The following is a 25,405-nucleotide window of genomic DNA, read 5'->3' on the forward strand; positions in this document are numbered from 1 at the left end:
CGCAGAATTAGGAAAGTTGAGAACCACTGATTTAAAGTGATTTTATCATCCTATATTAATCTCTGGATTTTTTTTCTATTTCTTTAAAAAATAGCCATTGAGATTTTGATAGGGAGTGCATGGTATCTATAATTTATTTGGCTAGCATGGACATCTTAGAAACATTAATTCTTCTAATCTATGAACACAGAATGTTAATTTATTTTTATCTTTGATTCCTTTCATCCATATTTTACAGTTATCAATGTATAAATCTTTACCAGCTTGGTTAAGTTTATTCCTAAGTGTTTTGTTCTTTTAGGTACCATTATAAGTAAGCTTTTTCCTTAATTTCTTTTACGATAGTTGGTTGTCAGTGTATGCCAATATCACGGATCTTAAATTCACTTACTAGTTGTAATAGCATTTATGTGGAGTCTTTGGTGTTTTTCTCTATATAAGATCATGTGAACTACAGAGATAGTTTTACTTCTTCTTTGATGATTTGGATGACTTTATTTTTTCTTGCCTAATTGCTGTACTAGGACTTCAGTAGTACGTTGAATAGAAATGGTAAAAGTGGACATATTTACCTTGTTCCATTATAGAAGAAAAGCTTTCAATTTTTTACTATTGATTCTAACATTAGTTTTCATAATGTTTCATATGTGGCCTTTTAGTGTTAAACTAAGTTCCTTCTATACCAAATTGCTTGTGACAATTTTATTTTGAAAGGAACCTACAGAACCTGGTTCCCTCTTCAGAGAAATTTTCCTTTATGACTCTGTTTCAATTTTCACTAGCTTATTTTAAGATTGATTTCATAGTAATGAAAATAGAAACAACAATAATGCTTTTGTCTGTGGCACTTTTCTAAGTGCCTTATTTGTAGTATCTCATTTAATCTTCACAACACTACCAAGATTTCTTTCCTAATTTCCAGATACGGCATTAAGGCAAGCCTATATTGAGTTAAGCAGCAAATAACAGATGGAACTAAGGTCTAAGCCCAGCTCTATTGTAGAGCATGGTGTTTACCCATTGTCTGGAACTCCAGTTATTCCTTTGTAATTACTTCTAGCCTAGTGAGTCTAATCTTTTTTTTTTTGCTGTAATAATTTTTTTTTATTGTTAAATCATAGCTGTGTACATTAGTGCAATCGCCTGTACCCATTCTAAGATGCACCATAGATGTGGCCCCAGCCATTACTCTCCCTCCACCAAAACCTCCCCACTCCCTTCCCCTTCCTTGGCCCTTTCCCCATAGTCTTGTTGGGTTATGGTCTTCATGTGAAAGCTATAATTTAGCTTCATAGTAGGGCTGAGTACATTAGATTTTTCTTCCATTCCTGAGATACTTTGCTAAGAAGAATATGTTCCAGCTCCATCCATGTAAACATGAAAGAGGTAAAGTCTCCATCTTTCTTTAAGGCTGCATAGTATTCCATGGTATACATGTACCACAATTTGCTTGGTCGATGGGCACTAAGGCTTCTTCCATGACTTAGCAATTATGAATTGGGCTGCAATAAACATTCTGGTACAGATGTCATTGTTATATTGTGACTTTTGGTCTTCTGGGTATAAACCTAGTAAAGGAATTACAGCATCGAATGGCAGGTCTATTTTTAGGTCTCTAAGTGTTCTCCAAACATCCTTCCAGAAGGAACATATTAGTGTGCATTCCCACCAGCAGTGTAGAAGTGTGCCCTTTCCTCCACATCCACGTCAACATTTCTGGTTTTGGGATTTTGTTATGTGGGCTACTCTTACTGGGGTTACGTGAGATCTCAGAGTAGTTTTGATTTGCATTTCTCTGATGATTAAGGATGATGAGCTTTTTTTCATGTGTTTGTAGATCTTGCGTCGGTCTTCTTTAGAGAAGTTTCTCTTCAAGTCCCTTGCCCACCCTGAGATGGAGTCACATATTCTTTTCTTGTTAATACGTATGAGTTCTCTGTGGATTCTGGTTATTAGACCTTTATCGGAGGTATAACCTGCAAATATTTTCTCCCCTTCTGAGGGCTGTCTGCTTGCTTTACTCACTATGTTCTTGGCTGTGCAGAAGCTTTTTAGTTTGATCAGGTCCCAGTAGTGTATTTTTGATACTGCTTCAATTGCCTGGGGAGTCCTCCTCATAAAATATTCACCCAGGCCAATTCCTTCAAGAGTTTTCCCTGCACTTTCTTCAAGTATTTTTATAGTTTCCTGTCTTAAGTTTAAATCTTTTATCCAGTGAGAGTCTATCTTAGTTAATGGTGAAAGGTGTGGGTCCAGTTTCAATCTTCTACAGGTTGCCAGACAGTTTACCCAGCACCATTTGTTAAATAGGTAATCTTTTCCCCACTGAATGTTTTTAATTGGCTTGTCAAAGATCAAATAATGGTAAGTAGCTGGATCCATCTCTTGGTTCTCTATTCTGTTCCAGACATCTACTTCTCTGCTTTTGTGCCAGTACCATCCTGTTTTGATCACTATGGATTTATAGTACAGTCTCAGGTCTGGTAGCGTGATTCCTCCTGCTTTTTTTTTTTTTTTTATTAAATCATAGCTGTGTACATTGATGTGATCGTGGGGCATCATTCACTAGCTTCACAGACCGTTTACCAAGTTTCACATATACCCTTGTAAGATGCACCGCTGGTGTAATCCCACCAATCCCCTTCCCTCTACCCACCTCTCCCCTCCCTCCCCTCCCTTTCCCCCTTCCCCCTATTCTTAGGTTGTAACTGGGTTATAGTTTTGTTTTTATTACTAAGTAATGTTTTGGCTATTCGAGGTTTTTTCTGATTCCATATAAAACGAAGTATTGTTTTTTCAAGATCTTTAAAATATGACAATGGAGCTTTAATAGGAATTGCATTAAAATTATATATTGCTTTGGGCAGTATAGACATTTTAACAATGTTGATTCTTGCCAGCCATGAGCATGGTATGTTTTTCCATCTGTTAACATCTTCAGCTATTTCTTTTCTTAGAGTTTCATTGTTCTCTTTGTAGAGATCTTTCACATCCTTTGTTAGGTATACTCCCAGATATTTCACCTTCTTTGGCACTACTGTGAAAGGAATAGAGTCCTTGACTGTTTGTTCGGCTTGGTTATTGTTGGTATATATAAAAGCCATAGATTTATGGGTGTTGATTTTGTAGCCTGAGACATTGCTATATTTCTTGATCACTTCTAAAAGTTTTGTAGTAGAATCCCTAGTGTTTTCCAGATATACGATCATATCATCTGCGAAAGGTGAAAGTTTGATCTTTTCTGACCCTATGTGGATACCCTTGATCATCTTTTCTTCCCTAATTGCAATGGCTAAAACTTCCATTACAATGTTAAAGAGGAATGGAGACAATGGGCAACTTTGCCTGGTTCCTGATCGAAGTGGAAATGATTTCAATTTAACTCCATTCAATACGATATTGGCTGTGGGTTTGCTGTAGATGGCCTCTATTAGTTTAAGAAATGTCCCTTCTATACCAATTTTCTTAAGTGCTCTGATCTTGAAGGGATGCTGGATATTATCAAAAGCTTTTTCTGCATCAATTGAAAGAATCATATGGTCTTTATTTTTAAGTTTGTTTATGTGTTGAATTACATTTATAGATTTACGTATATTGAACCAGCCTTGAGACCCTGGGATAAATCCGACTTGGTCATGGTGTATAATTTTTTTGATGTGTTGTTGGATTCTGTTTGTTAGGATCTTATTGAGTATTTTAGCATCTATATTCATTAGTGATATTGGTCTATAATTTTCTTTTCTTGTTGGGTCTTTCCCTGCTTTGGGGATCAAGGTGATATTTGCTTCGTAGAATGTGCTGGGTAATATTTCTTCTTTTTCTATATTTTGGAAGAGGTTTAGTAGTATAGGTACTAGTTCTTCTTTAAATGTTTGGTAGAATTCTGACATGAAGCTATCTGGTCCTGGGCTTTTCTTTTTAGGGAGATTTTGTATAGTTGATGCTATTTCAGAACTTGATATAGGCCTTTTCAACATTTCCACTTTGTTCTGGCTAAGTCTTGGTAGGTGGTGTGCTTCCAGGTATTGGTTGATTTCTTTCAGATTTTCATATTTGTGAGAGTAGAGTTTCTTGTAGTATTCGTTAAGGATTTTTTGAATTTCTGAGGGGTCTGTTGTTATTTCATCATTACCATTTCTGATTGATGAAATTAGAGATTTTACTCTTTTTTTCCTGGTTAGGTTGGCCAAAGGTTTATCTATTTTATTGATCTTTTCAAAAAACCAGCTTTTTGATTTATTGATCTGCTGTATAATACTTTTGTTTTCAATTTCATTTAATGCTGCTCTGATTTTGGTTATTTCTTTTCTTGCTGCGTTTGGGGTTGAAGTGTTCCTCTTTCTCCAGTTGCTTGAGATGTTCCATTAAGTTATTGACTTCCTCTCTTTCCATTTTCTTGAGGAAGGCTTGCAGTGCTATAAATTGCCCTATTAGGACTGCCTTTGCAGTATCCCAGAGGTTCTGGTAATTTGTGTCTTGATTGTTGTTTTGTTCCAAAAATATGGTGATTTCCTTCTTAATCTCATCTATAACCCATGTATCCTTCAGCATAAGGTTGTTTAGCTTCTATGTTTTTGTATGGGTATGCAGGTTCCTGTTGTTATTTAGTTCAACTTTTATTCCATGATGGTCTGAGAAGATGCAAGGAATAATTTCTATTTTTTAAATTTGCTGAGGTTAGATTTGTGGTCTAGAATGTGGTCGATTTTGGAGTATGTTCTGTGGGCTGATGAGAAGAACGTGTATTCATTTTTTGGGGGATGAAATGTTCTGTAGATGTCTGTTAGGTCCAGATGTTGAATGGTTGAGTTTAAATCTAAAATTTCTTTGCTTAGCTTCTTTTTGGAGGATCTATCCAGGACTGCTAAAGGGGTGTTAAAATCTCCCACTACTATGGAAGTGGAGGAAATTGAGTTGCTCATGTCTGTTAGAGTTTCTCTTATAAATTGAGGTACGTTGTGGTTGGGTGCATAAATATTAATAATTGAGATCTCATCATATTGAGTATTACCTTTAACAAATATGAAGTGTCCATCCTTATCCTTAATTATTTTGGTTGGTTTAAAGCCTATTGTGTCTGAGAACAGGATTGCAACGCCTGCTTTTTTTCTGCTTTCCATTTGCCTGGAATATAGATGACCATCCCTTCACCTTGAGTCTATATCTGTCTTTTAATGTAAGATGCGATTCTTGGATGCAGCAGATATCTGGCTTGAGTTTTTGTATCCAGTCCGCCAACCCCTGCCTCTTTAGAGGACAATTAAAACCATTCACATTAATTGAGAGTATTGATAAGCCTTTTGAGAGACTGGTGGACATTTTTAATCCTTTTGCGACTGTGGAAGTTGGAATTGGATCAAAAATTTTTTGGGTGGGTTTACTTTTGTGGTGGAGAATTACGTTGGTCTTTATGGAGGATAGGTCTAAGAATGTCCTGGAGAGCTGGTTTAGTTGTGGCAAATTTCTTCAACATGTGAATGTCATTGAAGTATTTAATTTCTCCGTCATAAATGAAGTTCAGGTTAGCTGGGTACAGGATTCTGGCTTGAAAGTTATTTTGTTTTAGGAGATTAAAAGTCAATGACCATCCTCTTTCTAGCTTGAAAGGTTTCAGCAGAGAGATCTGCAGTTATTCTGATATTCTTCCCCTTGTAGGTAATGGTTTTCTTTCGTCTGGCAGCTTTCAGAATTTTCTCCTTCATATTAACTTTAGTGAAATTGATTATGATGTGTCTGGGGAATGTCTTATTTGGGTTGAGTCGTGCTGGAGTTCTGAAACTGTCTGCTATCTGAATTTTGGAATCTCTTGGCATGTCTGGAAAGTTCTCCTTCATAATCTTATGGAGAAGAGACTCTGTGCCTTGTGAAGCCACTTCATCACTTTTGGGGATCCCTATAAGATGAATATTGGTTTTCTTCAAATTATCCGAGATCTCTCTGAGAGAGTGGTCTGTTTTTGCTCTCCATTTCTCTTCTTCTTTGAGGGTTTGGGAGCATTCAAAAGCTTTGTCTTCAATGTCAGAAATCCTTTCTTCTGCTTGCTCCATTCTGTTACTGAGGGATTCTACTGTGTTTCTCAGCTCTTTGAGGAATGCAACTTCTTTTGTGTGTGTGTGTGTGTGTGGTTTTTGGCTGGGGCTAGGTTTGAACCCGCCACCTCTGGCATATGGGACCGGCACCCTACTCCTTGAGCCACAGGCGCCGCCCAGGAATGGAACTTCTTGTCTCATTGTGTCGAAATCTTTGGTCATTTGGTCTTTGAATCCATTGAATTCTTGAGATAACTTTTGGAATTCTAATTCGATCTTATTTGCTATCCAGATCCTGAATTCAATTTCTGACATCTCAGCTATTTGTTTGTACACAGGGTCCTGTGCTGTTTCTGCCCCATTGATCCTTGGGGGAGTTGATCTACTCTGATTATTCATATTGCCAGAGTTTTTCTGTTGATTTTGCCTCATGATTGTTTTTCACCATTGCCTCTGGCTGTTCTCAGAGTTGGGGAGGTGTCTCTCCAAGATTAGACCCCAGTAGGATCACTCTATTGTTGCTGGATCTTTGTAGGGAGTGACCCTGTGTAGTTCCTCTGGGGCTGTTCTAGCTAGGGAGTTCTGGTTGTGGAAGCAGCTCCAGTTTGTGACACACTCAGATCCAGCAACAGAGCTGGGGGTGGTGCGCATGGTTCTGGGAGTGCCTGGTGCCCAGTGACTTTGGCACAGAGAGCCCAAGGCTCCAGCAGTCTCTGGCCAGGGAGAAGAGCTCTGCGCAGAGGCAGGGAGGGCTCCAAAGGGTACACAGCTACCAGTGTTCCTGTCCAGATGAATGGGCTAGTGTGGAAGCTGGGAGGACACAGGAGGGAGGATACAGGGTTGTGTGGCTCCCACAGTTCCTGGTCAGGGAATGTGGAGGCCTGGTGGGTGCGGGTCACCAGTCGGGGGTCACTGCACAGCTCTTATGGAGGTCTGGGCGGCGCCAAGCCCAGGAGTTTGAGGTTGCTGTGAGCTGTGACATCATGGCACTCTACGCAGGGCAACAGCCCAAGGCTCCAGTGTGCCAAAACCATCTCACTCTGCCCCTAAGGATTAAGGGTATAAGGCAGCTCAGTCCCCGCCTTTAGGCTACTCAGTCAGTAGGTTACTTTGACCCACCCAATCCTTGCTCTGAGACCCTGAGGGCGGAGCTTGCCAGGAAAGTTCTTTCACAATGGCTTCCTGTACCCAGCTCAGTGGCTCAGTCTGGGGCCCCAGGCAATGCCCAAAGTTCTCCACACTCCTGCTCAAGCTCTCCCCAAGGCAGTTCAACTGAGTGCCAAGTCCAAGAACACTGAAACAGTTCACAGTAAGGCCTTTCCGGTTTGCAGTCTCACTGCTGCTTGTACCTACGGTTGCTGGTGTGATTAGGTCAATTGAACACACGCAGCCACTTGCCAGTTTTCCACTGTTTTTGTCCTCCTCTTGGGGTCCGGAAGTCCCTTGCTGGCTCCCTGTATCCTCAAAGGGATGATTATAGGCAGATCCCACTGGCCAGAGATGCCTGGAGTCTTGTCTCCCCAGACTCACTGTTCCCAGTTGCAGGGAAGCTGTTACTCGGCCGCCATCTTTAATCTCTCCTCCCTAGGGAGTCTAATCTTAACTGTTTGTTCCTCCCTCTCCTCCTCTTTGTTTTCCTTCTCCTTCCTCATTTTCTCTTAAATAATATAGCTGAGCTAATCGTATTCCTAACTTCATTCCCATTGGCATACAGTTCTTTTATAAGACATGTTCTTGAGTTACACTTCTTAGTGTTTCTTTAGTCCACTGCTTTATTTTGTATCTTCTGCACCTGGAGTAATACAGACTTTGGGATTTCCTGCCTGTCTTCTCTGTCATTATCTCTCAAAACTTCTCATTCCACAATTTGTTGCAGATTTTATCACGTCGTTAAATCTTTTCTATTTCTGTACTTTTGTCTTGCTTTACTTGTAAATGTTTATTCTTCTGTAATTTAATTACTTCTTCAACAAGTTTTCTCTATTTCTGTTCTTTCATAAGCTTTAACATTTTCACTTTTTTTGCTCATTTTTAAATATTAGGTGTTAGCATTTTTTGCTTTGTTATAATGTGTTTTTCTTTGGCTTTTATTTTCTCCAATTTTATAATTAGTTCATCCCTCCAACCCCCCTTTCTTGTTTTTTGTTTTCTTATGGAGTGTGCTTGTTTGGGATTCAACACAATCTATAGCTCTTGCTGTGGTTAAATAAGAAAGTTGTGCTGGTGCTTACTTGGTGGGAATAGGCTGCTTACCTGGGGTTGTTTTCTTATTTCATGCTTCATTGGTATTTTTCTTGAAGCAGTTTTTCCGAAACCATTAGGGGAAACCTTCATATTTATAAAATGAAATTCGTATGTGTGTTTTTCTTTTTTTCAGATATCCTAGAGTGCTTGGGCTACCTCAGTATGTTGAGCTCTTTTCTCATATCATTAGGTGAACCCTATGGTCTATTTCAATATTGTTTATAAATTAAAGCTTTTATAGTTTTGTCCTGGCTTATGCATTGTTTTTTTAATCACCTTTTGAGACTTATACTTTGAGAGATCATTCCTTCCTTTGAGTGTAAGTACTTGCCTGACATTTTTGTATTCTAGGGTTGTTGGGACTATCAGAATTTTCTTTTAAAATTTTCCTACAGTTGCTGACCCACATCGAGCCCAGCTGTGTTCCTAATACCTATTTCTAGAGTTTTGAAAAACGACATTTTTATTATAAAGTTCCTATAGATCCTTTGTCACTTGGATCGTGAGGGTATTTTCTATGTTTACATTATTTTTATTTTCCTTTTATAATCCTAGGTGTTTCATTAGTTTCTATAAAGGAGTGAGGTGAATTTTAAAAAACTAAGCCACTGGAAGAAAGGGTAAAAGAAGCAATTCATACTTTGTTTATGGGAATGTGCCTTATATATTTTGTAGAGAAAAATAGCAGAGTTTAATCAATTTTGTTAAAGTATATACATAACTTAATGAACAAAAATTCCACTCTGTGCATAAATTATGAACCAAAATCTCTGTAGTTTGAACACTTTTTCAAGAAAAGATAAACCTTCCTAATATATTGAATATATTTTTCTAATAATATGATCACCAAATTTAATTAGATAATATATAAACAAGTATAGAAAAATGACTCAATGCCTTTACAACAATACCATTCAGTTTTTTGTTTGTTAATCATGCTGTGGATGTCTGTGAATTTTTATTGTACCTGTATTGTTTAAATGTTCCACAAAGATTAATTTCCATGTACCTTAATTATTGAATAAATAAGATATATTTTAAACTGAAAATTTTAATAGGAAAGGTGCTGTATAAATTGGTTTTCTTTGGCTTTTTAATTAGTCAAGTTTGGCGTATAGTATACCATTATGTGACTATGGATTTGACAAATACAGCTATTGAGCTGTTAATCATGTAGATATGTCAGGGAAGACAAGATAACTCCCTCAAAGTGTCAGGAGGACATAAGAAATAAAAATTTCAAACAAAAATTATGGAAATAACCAGAAAGAACAATGGAAATGTTATTTTCAGTCAGTTCCATTTCTTGATGGGAAAGTTATTAGAATTAATCATATGTTGATTGAATTGTAAACATGTAAAAAAAAGCCTAAGGTAGCAGTTTTGTGGAAAGCAAATAATGGTAGACACGTTCAATTTCTTTCTTTCTTCTTCTTCTTTTTTTTTCTTTTTGCAGTTTTTGGCTGGGGCTGGGTTTAAACTGCCACCTCTGGCATATGGGGTCAGCACCCTACTCCTTTGAGCCACAGGCACCACCCACGTTCAATTTCTTTTCATAACAAATAACATGGGAGAAGCCATACATATAATAGATTGGAATTGAGTCATCTGCAGTGCCTCAGCAAACTAGATATCCATCTATACCCATTGGGCAGTCATCCAAAGTTCATAGTTAGTACTGTAAGACATAATGAATATGTTTTCTTTGTAGCCACCATAGCTCTGATTATAGTAATTATATGAGGAACTGAAAGTTTGGAATAAAGAGTGCTCGTCAGTGAAAGTGACTTAGTACTTTGGAGTGGGAATGTAGCAAGATGAGGCCATCATGCCAGGTAGAAATTATAGGCTTGTAAGTCTTTTCAAACAATTCAGTTCATTTTAAGATATTTATCCATAGAAAAATTATACCATATGACTGATAAAATGTTTATAAATGAGTCTGTACAAACAATGCAGTTTACCTTTTACTCAGACACACTACCTGGTAAACAATGTAATATTACTTCAAAAAAGACTGTTTTAAATGCCACACGGCCCAATTAAATAGTATGCTAAAATTTTACTGCCCAGAATGTTGGAGGGATTTTTCTGGAAGCTGTGTAAAATCATTTTTGGAGATGTTATTTAAAAATACAATAACAAAAAAGAAAACTATTCCATATAATATAGTATTCCTCTTATCTTTCAAAGTAAACAGACCTTTTAAAAATAATTGTTTTACATTCCACATTTACCAAGTTTCACATATATCCTTGTAAGATGCACCGCTGGTGTAATCCCACCAATCCCCTTCCCTCCACCCACCTCGGAAGGCTATGTTAACCAGTGTGATGAAAGTGTGTCAAATGGTCTGTGAAGCTAGTGAATGATGCCCCATGATCATATCAATGTACACAGCTATGATTCGATAAAAAAAAAGAAAAAGAAATAAAAATAATTGTTTTAAATTGTAATATAAATTAATTTGCATTAAAAATTTTCAAACTTGATGACTCTCATCAACTTTTATCTACTTCAAAATAACTGAACTATAATGCTTTTGTTCTATCCATAACAAAAGTAAAAGAAAAAAACTTATCATATTTATACCTTAGTGTTTTGAAACAGTGCAATTGACCAAGAGCAAGAAAAGAAAAAACCATTTACAGATGATTTTATGGGAATAATAACTGTTCAATAAACATGAAACTGTTAGCAAAATGAATTTATAATAATCTTCTGACATCTTGTTTACATAGTGGATTTTACGAAGTGATTTTGGTTGTAACTGTACATTCTTCTAACATTTCTTTCCTCCTTGTTAATCCAAGTCAACATCATTTTTCAAGCAAACATGGTTGTTTGCACCCCAGTGCAGTTTTTTTGTTTGCTTATCTTTCCCTGTGATTCATTTTGTATATTGTATAAAATCTTTACAGATAAGAATCATGGCTGACTTTCTCCCCACCCCCAGTGCAGTCCAGTAGCTCCCCATTATATTCACAATAAAAAACAGAAAACGTCATATAACCCCCAGTCTCCTACATGATCTGTCCCATAACCGTCCACCAAGCCTTTTCTCTAAATTTGGTTCTTCCTCCACATCGGCTTTCTTACTTCTTACTGTTCCCAAGAGCAAGTGACGTTTGTTGCCTCACACTGTTAAATTCTGCTTCTCAATGTTCTCATGGTTTACTCTTTCTCATAATTCAGGGCTTGCTGAAAAATCACCCTACAAATTAAAATAATAGTCCCACCCTGGACTCGAGCTTCCTTTATATTAATAGCTATATTGAATTTATTCTGCGCTTCCACCCATAAATATGTTTGTGCACATACATTCCTTTTCTCATTATTAATTTTCTGCATTAGAATATAAATGCCATAAAAGCAGAGACTGTTTTCTGTTGTGAAGGGAAAAAAAACTTCTCCATAGTAGTAGAAGTTTGAAAATGTTTATGGGATAAATTAATTTGAAAATGAAGAAATGGATGCATTGTATATATATGTTCAAAATATTCATTTTGTTTATATTCCAATAGATCAAATCTAATACAGTAGAATCCCTGTAAGTTGATCACCCAAGGGATTGTAACAAAGTGATCAACATATGGAGATGATCAACATAAGGAACTAGGCCTACTCTAATGTGGCATGTGTCCAGTCTACGAAAATTACATCAACTTAAGGAAGCGATCAGCTATGGAGGTTTTACTGTGGTTCCTCTCAGGCATCTAGAAAGATAATTTCATATTGATGAATATATTATGATAGCATTAATAGCTTTAATATTTTATATGACTTTACTGTGGTCCCCTTTAAATTGCTTTCGAGTTTGGTTAGAATATAAAATACCATGTAGTTTCTTTTTACATTTATTTTGGAGAACCGGATTACTCAAATTTTTAATTATTTTTATTTTCTAAACAATAATTCTGAATAAAAATAAAACATATAACCTCACAATGTATTTTATGCTACTCATTGCTCCTGGGAAAGTTGTGTTTGCTTAGATATTTTAAATAGTCAAAGGACATATTTTTCCTTAAATTTTGTTTGAAGTTGTTAAAAATAATTGAATTATCATATATATGGCAGAAAATACAGTCACATCTTTAATTATCACTTTTGAATTTTAGTTGACAGAGGTCATCTTATATATAGTAACAGCAGTCACACAGCTGTTAACAAAATGCTGTTTCGGGACTTGTATCAAGAATTTTTAAGATCCTCTTTGGAAAGAGGAGTAATATTAACAGTATGTTTCTGTTGACCATTCTTTTCATTTCACTTATTTTTTCCTTGTGTTTTTTTTTTTCAGAAATTGAAAAATTTCAAGGTTCTGATGGAAAAAAGGAAGATGAAGAAAAAAAATATCTTGATGTCATCAGCAACAAAAACATAAAGCTCTCAGAAAGAGTATTAATTCCCGTCAAACAATACCCAAAGGTACTATAATTTGTACTTTGTTCTCATAGGATTAAGAAAAAATGATGTAAATAAGACTTATTCTTTGCCTTTTATAAAATAACTGTTTAAAGCCTCATTATGTAAGTATACACAAACTCATGATACTGACATAAAGAAAGAAACATTCTTTTAAGGTTTGATAATAAGGGAAATTTTCCAGAAAAGGTACAGCATTTTTCTTCTCTGAATGTGGGAAACATAATAAGATATTTTAATCGTTTGTTTAACATATAAATGAATCACCGATGTGTCTAAACATGCACACCCACTTGATTATGTTTTGGTTCATTTTAAAATGTATATTCTTATAGAGGGGGTTAGAATTAATTATACTAAATATATAACATTGGCCAAACAGCAGAGAATTATTATAACTAGGAAAGCAATGTGATGTTTATTAGATTTTTGGATTATAACCTCTAGCTTTGGATATTCAAGATATTTATAAAAATAATTATGATATTCTTAGTGTACTAGTATCTCTCTTTACTTTTTTGCTAGTAGGTCATTGGTTATAAAATATAGCATTCAGTGACATGGTTTCATCCATTATATTCAGAAATTTCTATGGGTAAAAGAGTTTTTCTTTTTTTTTTTTTTCCAAATAAATGAAAAAGCTAAAATGGAAACTCAAAAGATTCAGGCTGATAATTTGTTTTCTAAATAGTGAATCTGAAGCAAGGACCATATAATTATCTTAATAATAAAGATTACAGAAATAAGTGCTCTAGTTTACCAATTGTCTTTCAATGTGATAAATTCTAGTAAATATAATTAGCTAGAATGTTTTGCTTCTAATTATGTAAAACAGGGATAAAGTTGTTACAACCCAGTAGATTTTCAGATGAGGTTTTCTGGGCGTGCCATTTTCTTTTTTTGTTTTCTTTTCAGTTAGACATACTCTGTAGCAATAAAGGAACATTTTTAATAGGTACATCATACATGTTTTTGAAATAGACATTATTAGATTTACTTTATAATTATGTTATTGCCAATATTAAATTGAGAAGTCCTAGAAATGTACATGGAAATTGTATATATCAGTGAAATATGGTAGAAAGATCTTGGAGAAATATAGTTCAAATATTAAGAAAAATGTGTCCTTTTTATGGAACTTGATTAATTAGCCAGTTATAGTCTTGAATCAAAGATTATTTCCTTAAATTATAAATTTAAATATGATATAGATTGATACTGCTTCTCAGATTAGTACTTGTCTATTCTCTGGATACAGGAAAGCCAATGACAGACTCAGAATCTGCTTCCTATAAAATGCGGTTCTAGGGGTCTGACCAGGTACCGAAGACATTTAAAGTCCTGGTGACTCTTCAACTTCTAGTTTGAGTGGTTTTAAACTAAGTATTACTAGAATCTGTATTTGATTCACAATGACAAGTATTGAAATAAACATATTCTATGGTGTCAATTATTTAATTTATTTCATTGATGTATAATAAATAGATGTACATAGATTGAGGTTATTTGGGATAATTTAATATATCATTTTCCATTATAAAAACAATGTGCTTGGGATATTAAATATTTGGTACATTAAATATTTTTCTTTATACTAGGAACAGTTGAATTATTTCCTCTAGCTATTTTGAAATATACTCTATATTATTGAAAACCGTAGTCTCTCCACTGATTTATCAGTGTTCTGCGGCATTTCCTCAATGTTTTTTCTTCTAGTTGTTTCATATTTTCAGGTCTTACAGTTAAGTCTTTAATCTATTTTGATTTGACTTTTGTTTATAGCGAGAGATACTAGATATGTCCAGTTTTGTTTTTCTGTATCTAGTTTATCCAGTTTTCCCAATACTATTTATTGAATAGTCTGACTTTTCCCCATTGTATATTCTTTGTGCCTTTGTTGATGAAGAGTTGGTTGTAAATCTGTGGTTTTATATCTGGGGTTTATATTCACGTTCAATGATCTATGTGTCTGTTTTTAAGTCAATGCCATACTGATGTGGTTGCCATACGTTTGTAGTAAATTAAGTCAGGTAGTGTGATGCTTCCAGCTTTATTATTTTTGCTCAGAATCTTTTGTGTTTCTATATAAATTTTTGGAATTTTTTTTTCTATTTCTTTGAAGAATGTCTTTCTTTCATATTTTGATATAGATTTCAATGAATCTGATAATTGCTTTGGTTAGTATATCATTTTGACAGTATCTGTTATTTCAAACCGTAAGCATAGAATATCTTTTTTTTTTGTCCTCTTCATTTCTTTCAGCAGCATTTTGTAGTTTTCCTTGTATAGTTTTTTTTAACTTCCTTGATTAAAATGATTTCCAAGTATTTTATATTTTTGCAGCTATAATAAATGGATTGCTTTCTTGATTTCTTTTTTCAAATTGCTCATAGTTGAAGTACATAAAGGCTACTGATTTTTATATGTCAAATTTTGTATCCCGCAACTTTACTGAATTCATTTATAATTTCTAATAGTTTTTTGGTGGAATCTTTACATTTTTGTAAGGAACAGATCATACTGTCTGCAAACAAGTCAATTTGATTTCTTCCTTTCTAATTTAGATGCCCTTTATTTCTTTCCCTTTTGTACTTTCTGTTGCCTTTCTGTTCATTGCAACATTATGTTGAATAAAAGTGATGAAAGTGGGCATCTTTGCCTTGTTTCAGATTTTAGGGGAAAGGCCTTTGATTTTTCCCTGTTCAGTACAGTATTAGATATGGGATTGTCACATATGACCTTTGCTATTTTTTTAGTTTGATGGGAGTGTTTATCATAAATGGATATTGAATATTTCCAAATGTTTTTTTTTTTTGTATCTATGGAAATGATCATATGGTTTTTGTTCTCAGTTCTGTTGATATGAAATATAAGGCTTATTGATTTGTTTATGTTGAAACATGATTGCATCCCTGATGAATCTCATTTAACCCTGGCGAATGATCTTTTTAATTTGTTGTTGGATTTGCTTTGATAGTATTTTGCTGAGGATTTTTGCATCTATGCTCATCATTGATACTGGCCTGCAATTTTCTTTATTTGTTGTGCCCTTATCTGTTTTTTTGTCAGGATAATGCTGTCCTCGTAGAATGCATTTGAAAGTATTCTCTTTTTTAAAAATATTTTTGAAGAGTTGCAGTAAAATTGGTATTAATTCCTCTTTAAATGGTCGGTAGAATTCAGCAGTGAAGTAATCAGGTCCTGGGATTTTCTTTGAAGGGATACTTTTATTAGGGCTTCAGTTTTATTACTCGTTAATTATTTATTGAGATTTTTTTGTTTTTCATAATTCTGGAGAGCTCTTTGTATCCAGGAATTTATCCATTTCTTCTAGGTTTTCCAATTTGTTGGGATATAATTGTTCATTATTGTCTATAATAATTCTTGGTATTTCTGTGGCCAGATGTTTTTAGTTTACCTTTTTCATTTCATATTTATATAATTTTAGGTTCTTTTCTGTTTTTCTTAGTCTAGCAAGAGGTTTGACAATTTTGTCTTTTAAAAAAACAAATATTAATATTTTCTAATAATTTTTCTCTGTATTTCAGTCTCAAATTTAATTTACTTTTGCTCTGATCTTTATTTCTTGCTTTCTACTACTTTGAGTTTGTTTTTTCTTGCTTTTCTAGTTCCTTGAGGTACATGATTAGGTTATTTAAAGTCTACTTTTTTGGTATAGGCATTTGTTACCATAGACATCCTAGCACTGCTTTTTCTAAATTTCATAGATTATGAAATTCCATTTTCATTTGTTTCAAGAAATGTTTTTATTTTCATCTTAATTTCTTCATTGACCCTTGATTGTTCAGGATAGTGTTAATTTTTATATGTTTATGAAGTTTGTGAGTTCCCTCTTTATACTAATTTGTAGTTTTAATTAATCAAAGTCAGAAAAGCTACTTGATCGGATTTCTCCTTTTTTTTTATTTGTTCATCCATTTTTATGGCTTGCGATGTGGTCTATTCTGGAGAATATTCCCTGTGCTGATAAAAAGAATGTGTATTCTGCAGCAATTATGTCAGGATTGGTTGGAGAGATATCTTGTTTCTTTGATTCCTTGTTTGGAAGAATGACAAATGGGGCCAGTGTGACACATTGAGAACAGAAGGGAAGCAATTCCATACTCGAATCCTTTACTGCACAAAAGAGGAAGGTTTACAAAGTGAAAGTACACTTGGGCTTTTTCCATGACTTAGTAATTATGAATAGGGCTGCAATAAACATTCTGGTACAAATATCTTTGTTATGATGTGATTTTTGGTCTTCTGGGTATATACCCAGTAAAGGGATTACAGGATTGAATGCCCAAGTGCCCATCGATCCACGAATGGATTAATAAATTGTGGTATATGTACACCATGGAATATTATGCAGCCTTAAAGAAAGATAGAGACTTTACCTCTTTCATGTTTACATGGATGGAGCTGGAACATATTCTTCTTAGTAAAGTATCTTAAGAATGGAAGAAAAAGTACCCAATGTACTCAGTCCTACTATGAAACTAATTTAGTGTTTTCACATGAAAGCTATAACCCAGTTACAACCTAAGAATAGGGGGAAGGGAGAAAGGTGGGGGGAGAGGGGTAGAGGGAAGGGGATTGGTGGGATTATACCAGTGGTGCATCTTACAAGGGTATATGTGAAACTTGGTAAATGTGGAATGTAAGTGACTTGGCACAGTAACTGAGAGAATGCCAGGAAGGCTATGTTAACCAGTGTGATGAAAGTGTGTCAAACGGTCTGTGAAGCTAGTGAATGATGCCCCATGATCATATCAAGGTACATAGCTATGATTTAATAAAAATAAAATAAAATTAAATAAATAAATAAATAACGTTTAATTAAAAAAAAAAAAGAAAAACAACAAAGTGAAAGTACATTCCTGAGAGAGAGTGGAAGGGGTCTGCCTCTGCAGGTGGAGAAGATGCTGAACATAATGAAGTTTCTCCTTTTTATATTGGTTCCCCAATTTCAAGTTAAGCTGGGAGTGGAATATTCGTGATATTTGTAAACAGTCATGGTGTGGGAGGGTGGGATTTTTACCATGCTCAGGAGGGAAAGTTTACTTTGATCATGAGCTCCTAGCTTCTGCACATGCTCCTGGGTGGGAAAAGCCCCCAAACTCAAGTTCCTGCTGTGGTTGTGGTTCTAGTGGGTCACTGGCCTCCTCATTTCCGGTCTTTCCTCTTTCCTGTGGTAGGCTACTGCCAATGTGGACCTGTCCCTGAAGGCTGGGTGAAATGTTCTGTAATTCTCAGTTAGGCCTAGTAGATCTGGTATATAGTTTAATACTGATGCTTTGTTTTCGATTTTCTATCTGGGAAATCTTTCATTCCTGAACCTGAGGTGTTGAAAGTCCCGTACTGTCGTTGTACTGTACAGTCTGTCTCTCACTGTCTCTCATCTATTGACGTTTGTATACTTGGGAGTTCTGCTGCTGGGTGCATAGATATTTGTAATTTTTATATCCTTTTTCTGAAATGACCCTAGATACAGTGACTAGATAGTAACCTTTCTCTTTTTTATCATTTTTGATTTATAGTCCATTTTCTCTGGTGTAAGTTTAGCTATTCCTGTACTTATTTGATTTGTAATTGTATGGCATATCTTTTCTACCTCTTTACTTTCAGTTTCTGTATGTCTTTGTGGTGAAATGTCTTGTAGGTAGCATATAGTTTTGTGTTTTTGTTTTTATTTTAAGATAGTCTCATTTTGTCACCTTGGTAGAGTGCTGTGGCATCATAGCTCACACCAACCTCCATCTCTTGGGCTCAAGTGATTCTCTTGCCTCAGCCTCCTGAGTAGCTGGGACTACAGGTGCATTCCATAACAATGGGTTATTTTTAGAGGCAGGATTTCTCTCTTGCTCAGGCTGGTCTTGAACCTATGAGCTCAGGCAATCCACCCGCCTTGGCCTCCCAGGTGCTGGGATTACAGGCGTGAAGCACTGTGCCAAGCCTGGATCTTGTCTCTTTACCCATTACGCCCCATAATTAGAGAATTAAGTTCATTTACATCACTGTTATTAATGGTAAGTAGGTAGTTAATTGCTTGCATTTTGTTGCTTATTTTCTGCTTGTTTTTTAACTTTGTTTTCTTTTTCATTCTTTTCTTTTCTTTTTCATTTTTTTTTTTTTTTTTGAGACAAAGTTGTAAGCAGTTGTCCTGAGTAGAGCGCCGAGTGCTGTGGCATTATAGCTCACAGAAACATGCAACTCTTGGGCTCAAGCAATCCTCTTGCCTCAGTTTTTCTATTTTTAGTAGAGATGGGGGCCTTGCTTTTGCTCAGGCTTGTCTAGAACCCTTGAGCTCCAGCAATCCACCCACCTCAGCCTCCCAGAGTGCTAGTGCCCGGTCAAATCTTTGTTTTCTTTTCTTCATTTTTTTCTTTCCCTTCCTTTGTGATTAAATTATTTTCTCTAGTAGTATGTTTTAAATTTGTTGCTGTTTATTTTAAGTGAATCTGTTATGCGTTTTTGCATTGTTGTTATCCAGTAGCTTACAAAAAACATGTTATAGATATGACAAGTTTTTTAGAGAGATTATAACATATCGTAGACCACAGAGAAACAATGGAAACAAAGAAAAAAAAATTTCACTTTACTTTCATGCCCCCCATTTTTACTTTTATTTATCTAAATTTACCTAATTTTTATTACCTATCTCTTAACATATTGCTATACCTGTTATATTTGTTTTTGATAGATGTCTACTGGGCTGCATACTGGAGTTGTGAGTGAATTGTATGCCATAATAACACTATTAGAATATTTTGAGTTTGCCCCATGAAAAGATATAGATATATCCATGAGAAACAGCAACAAATAGGGGACTATGACCTGAAATGGACATCATAAGGAACCAGTAACTGACATGAACAAGGTGGCAATATGTAAGCTCTCTGAACAAGAATTCAAAACTGCAGTTTTAAGAAAACTCAGTGACCTCCAAGGTAACACAGAGAAGCTATTCAGAAATTTATCAGATAAAAGTAATAAAGAGATCAAAATCATAATGAAAAATAAACAAAAATATTAGAACTGAGAAAAATATTTGCTGAACCAAAAGGAATTATTAGAGGATTTTAACAGTGTAATGTGTAAAGAATCAGTGAGCTCAAATACAAGTTATTTGAAAATACAGTCAGAAAAGAAAAACAAAGAAAGAATGAAAAACGATAAAAATTGCCTATAATAAAGTTTATAAAAAAATAAACTCTAAAGTCCAAATCTAAGACTTTTTGATGTTCAAGAAGGATTTGAGCAAGAGCAAGGGATAAGAAGCTTATTCAAAGACATAACAGAAAACATTCCAAAGCTTGAGAAAGATGTAAATATCTAGGTATAGGTGGGTCAGAGAAACGGAACATATTCTATCCCCTTAAGATTACCCGAAGGTATCTAATAATCAAACTCTCAGAGATCAAGGACCAAGAGAGGATTCTGAAAGAAGCATGTAGGAAAAGAAGCAAATAACATATGAAGTAGCTCCAGGTAAGCCTGCAACAGTCTTCTCAACAGAACCCCAACAGTCCAGGAAGGGATCAAACAACATTTTCTGTGCTAAAAGAAAAAACCAACAAACAAACAAAAAACCTGTCATCCAAGAATGCAGTATCCTGCATAGTTATCCTTCAATTATGAAGGAGAGATAAAACTTTTCTCAGACGAGCAGAGGCTGAGAGAATTGATAAAGGCATTTAATCAATCTGAATGAAAAAAAAAAAAAACCAACACTAATGTGGATAAAAAATGGAAGATATAAAACTCACTTGTAATAATGGGTACGTGTATGAAATTTTTGTGTGAATTTTTGTTTCACAACTCGTGAGTCTATGTTCAAACAACAAAAACTACTGTTCTTATTGCAGAAATCCATGGATCACTGGAAAATTGTAGCATTTAGAATTTTTTAAAATCAAAGAATAGTTAGGCTGAGACTACTCTTAGAAATTACATATAAAACTGATTTTACAGATGATGCGACTGGATGATGATGAATTGCTCAAGGTCATATCTTAATTAAAGACCAATCGTTTCTCTTTTCTGCCTTACATTTGAAAAATAAAAGTTGTGTAGGGACCTACATTAAATACACAAACACTAAAGAAAGCTGATGAGCAAAAGAAAAAGCTCGCACATATTTTTCATGGTAGTTGATGCCACAGATAAGCAAAACAGTCCTCATATAATCTGCAAGTGGCACTTTTGGCACAGATTGGACACCCCTGCATAGATGGAGATATTTTGTGCAGTTGTTGTTTTAGATTCTTACTTTTTTGTAATCCATTCCATTTTTAACTCAACTGATCATGCTCACATATTTGTATTTTTCATGTAAAATTTGGAAGTTGTGAAAATTATAGCTTTTAATGATTGACATAGCCATGTATGGAATAGTCTCATATAATAATTCATGTTTGAGAAAATTTGCCATTTATTTAATTGATGAATAGCCTTCCAAATTTTTTAATTTTTAAAGTATTGTTCATTTCATCTGATTACTACACTTAAGAGAACTTTAGAGCCCCTTTTACAAATAGAGTGGAATTCTGAGAAACAGACCAGAGTCACCTATCAATGTTGATCTACTTATTTTTTTTTGTTTTTATATTAAAATAAAATTATAATCGTTTGAAAATGAACTTATATAATATTTTGAAGCCAAACAATGTTTTATTTAAAAACTGTGATTCTATCTCGCTGAGTGTATGCTGCCCACTTGTTAGGAAAATACTGATGAGATAGAATAAATATGTTATTCCAAAACCTGATGTGTATTTGATGTACAGTGATGAGCTGTAAAATGCATCATGTGGTGTGATGCTATGAGCTGTTTAACAGAGTACGACAGTGTTTATGGATTTAAAGTTTAATCTTTTATAATAAAAAGTGATTTTATTCCTCAAGGGGACTCACTAGGAAAGACCTGTTTCCTAAAACATTCCCTCAGAACCATCTTTTCCCTTGATACCTGCTGTTTGAAGCAGTAATTAATGTGGTGATGACACAGTCCTCTCAAACAAAGGGCAATAAATAACTATGGGAATTCTTGGAGAATTGACCTTATCACAACTTTACTACATGACCTTTTTGGGATAGATTTTGTTTCAATTAGTTTCCAACTTCAAGTTAATTTGCTGACTTAGTTGAATACTACAAGGAATTTAAAGTTTAAGATTTTAAATTATAGAAGCTGTAAGAATGCTGTTCAAGCACTTTAAGAATGATTCATCTGGCTCCCATGTTTTATGTTTAATGATTTAATTTGGAGGAAAACATGCACTATCATTAAATTATTTGAATGAACAACTCTCCATATTTGTTTTTATGTTTTAATAAGATTAATAGAGATGTATCAGAGATTCATACAAAATGAGTGTATTTTGGCTGCTCTTGCAAACACAAACAAAAAATAGGTCACTATGTCAGGTGGTTGGATATGTTCATTTGCTTCAGTATTGTAACTTTTTACTTGTATCCCATAACATCATGTTTTGTACTCTAAATAAACACAATAAAATTTATTCTTCAAAAGAAAAATAGAGAAATAGAAGTCCATCTATTGTTTGTATATTCAAATATTTCAGAGTCAGAGTAATTATTTCTTGACAGTTAAGCCTCTGAAGAGATAACGTGAATAAACGTGTTTCTCTATTTTCCTAAGAGATTTAATGTAGAAGACCCTGGAGAGACATGCACTATCTTTAATATTAGCTCTTTCTTTACAAATCCATATATATATTTCATAGTCTAGCACACCATTTTTCAAATATTAACATCTCCAACTGTTATGTATATTATCGTCAAAGTCATTTGACTGTCTCTCTCAAGTAAGCCATGGTTGAAATTCATTGTTGCTGCCTATGCACATGGAAACTTGGTCCTGGATTTGTATATTGAGCTGGAACTATGTGTGTTGAGTTCAGTTGCAGTTTGAAATGTCTCCAAAATTACATTATGCTTCAGTGGTGACATGGAGGGCCGACCCCGTATACCAGGGTTAGCAATTTCAAGCCTGGCTCCAGCCAAAACTGCAAAAGAATAATAATAATAATAATTTTTAAATACCATAACTTGGGGTATAAATTTGGTGTCAGTGAAGACAATTTTCATCCTTAGTTGAATGGTAAGAATTCCATATTTTCTTGAGCTGCAAGAGACAAGTGTCTTTTAGGGTCCTGAAACTAAGATATGTGTAAGTGGCAGAGGCTGTGTTATATTTTGTTGCTGTTGGTCATACGAAAGGAATTCCTATCACAAGGTATTCCTTATAAAAAGAGACGGTCTTAGAGACTGGAAAAGTGCTACCGAGCTTGCAGGAGGGTATCAACTTGTTGTTTACTACTGTTCCTATTTGTTCACCTGAGCAATTCATCCTCTCAATCCCTTCTAAGAATACCTTTTTGATGTGCTTTCAGAAGCCACTGAAATGCATCAGACCTTTTCTTCAATTAAATTTTCCCCAGGCCAACTTTATATTTCTCACCTTGAATTACTGCCAACTTTTTAAAGTAATATATTGCCAGGAGTGTAAATCTGCCCCCAATTTGGCCTTTTTAAAGATCAAATGCAGCCACCTGCCCCTGTGCTGGTTTTCATATCAGTTTCTTATATAAATTAATGCATAAAATTAAAGTTCCAAAATATATTCCAAACCATCTTACCTGCCCTGTATTTCTTATCCTTCTCTCTCCCAGAGAGAAGTGCCGCCTTCTGTGCCTAGTTGGAAGTACAAAGTAGTCTCGCCTGCAATTGCGTCCTACAGAGATTGCGTTTGCTTTGCTTCTTATACTTCAAGAGACAAAGTACTGAAATCCCAATCCATGATGCATGTTATTTCTCATTTTTCAGTAATTATATGATCATCTGAGAATAGTTCCTGAATATGGAAACTATGACCAAATTTCAAAGCCAGTCATAACCTCTTACAATGAAAAAAAAATTTTTTGTAAGCAATATGGTTTTTCAGGAGCTACTGTGTAGGTTATAACCTAAACCTGTTTTATTTTCAGCAGACAGAGACCACTGCACAGCATTGTTTTTGGTTTTCCAAAGTAAATAGAAGAGTGGATTTGACAGGCTGTGTGATTTTAGTTTTATTCATATCAGATTTCTAGTCCCTTGGTAGTGAACTGAAATCTCAGTTGAGAAAGTGAAGGGACACGCGGAGTCACATTTTTTATATGAGGAAAAAACATTCAAAATGCTGTAGATTTTTCTCTTTCTAGCAGAATGCCGTGTGAAATAACCCTGTGTTCTATCAAAATTTAGAAATTTGCAATGGTATTAATATTGTGTCTGGTACTTATCCTTTCTTTTAATTAAGGCCCATGTACTTCACATATTATTTTTCCTATTTTGAATGTTTTCAATTTCTCTATCACTAACTCACATTGACTCATGCATTCCCAATTCTGAATTATGTGTACTTCGATTCTCAACATAACTTTTGTGAACTCAGAATATCTTTGCAAAATATGTCCTTGAATTTTCTGAAATCGTAACAAACTCTCCTTCTTTTCTGTGTCTACAGGATTTTCAATGTTCTTCAACCAGTTGTTTGCATTCTACCCCAACTGCCTTACTCATTGCTCAGACCTCATGCTAATAGTGTTTCAACTTTGTAAGGAGGATTGCTTCTTATTTTCAGATTTACTCTTAACTGGAAAACAGAAAACTAATTCGAAGTATACAAAAATGCAAGTGCCTTTTGAGATGTCTCCTATCCTGTACTCTTACTTTAGGGTCTAATGAGAGTGAAAGAATTTTCCATCTCAGATACTTCTCTACCACCTTGTCGTTCTTTCTTATCTTTAGTTCATTTGAAGCGGTAATTCTTCAAAGTTTTCTCTACACTTATCACTAAACATATGGTCTTTCTGTTATTTCTTTTGCTGTTATAGTAAGTAGGTGTGGCTTTTTAAGTAGACAAATCTTTAAGAAACCAAAAAAGATGGAAGAAAAAGTATCCAATGTATTCAGTCTTACTATGAAACCAATTTATAGCTTTCTTATGAAAGCTATAACCCAATTATAGCCCAAGGAGAAGGGGAAAGAGGAGAGGGTGGGGAGGGCAGAAGGGTGGATGGGTGGAGGGAGGGTAATTGGTGGGACCACATCTACGGTGCATCTTACAAGGGTACATGTGAAATTTACTAGGTGTAGAATATAAATGTCTTAACACAATAACTAAGAAAATGCTGTGAAGGCTATGTTAACCAGTGTGATGAAAACATTTCAAATTGTATATAAAACCAGCACATTGTACCCCATGTACAATTAAATCATACCCCATGTGCATTAATATACACAGCTATGATTTAATTCAAAAAGAGAGAGAGAGACCAGAAAAGAAAAAATAGATAATTATTAACATCAACAGACATTACATTACCAACTAACCAACTAAATGGATTCCCATTTTATTATTAATTTCGAAAAATTTCCTGAACATGTGGGAGCAAGTGATTTTTATGTAAATTCAAATAGTATGAGATTAGCAGACAAACAAACTTTCCCTAAAAATGATAATAAAAATTTTCCCTGAAATATCTAGATAAAAGATTATTATTACTTTTATTAAGTGAGGACAAGAGAGCAACCAACTTTTTAAAAGACATTTATATTCATGTAAAAAGAGGAAGGACTTTTTTTTTTTCTAATGTAAGCCATTATAAAAACAAATTTGTATAGTATGTGGA

At 34.7% G+C, this 25,405-nt stretch overlaps 1 protein-coding gene across 2 annotated transcripts in view; it reads left to right on the forward strand.

Annotated features, from left to right (window-relative positions):
- Positions 1 to 25,405, forward strand: part of KHDRBS2 (KH RNA binding domain containing, signal transduction associated 2) — a 577,858-nt gene that overhangs the window by 92,170 nt on the left and 460,283 nt on the right. For both annotated transcript variants that reach the window (XR_008382612.1, XM_053603566.1), the window contains exon 2: positions 12,577 to 12,704. Coding sequence is in view for 1 of the 2 variants with exons in the window: in XM_053603566.1 (XP_053459541.1) it covers positions 12,577 to 12,704 (128 nt within the window). In the remaining variant the exon portion in view is untranslated. The remainder of the gene's footprint in view (positions 1 to 12,576; positions 12,705 to 25,405) is intronic.

The sequence above is a fragment of the Nycticebus coucang genome, chromosome 9 (genome assembly GCF_027406575.1).
Source record: "Nycticebus coucang isolate mNycCou1 chromosome 9, mNycCou1.pri, whole genome shotgun sequence".
Lineage (NCBI taxonomy): Eukaryota > Metazoa > Chordata > Mammalia > Primates > Lorisidae > Nycticebus > Nycticebus coucang.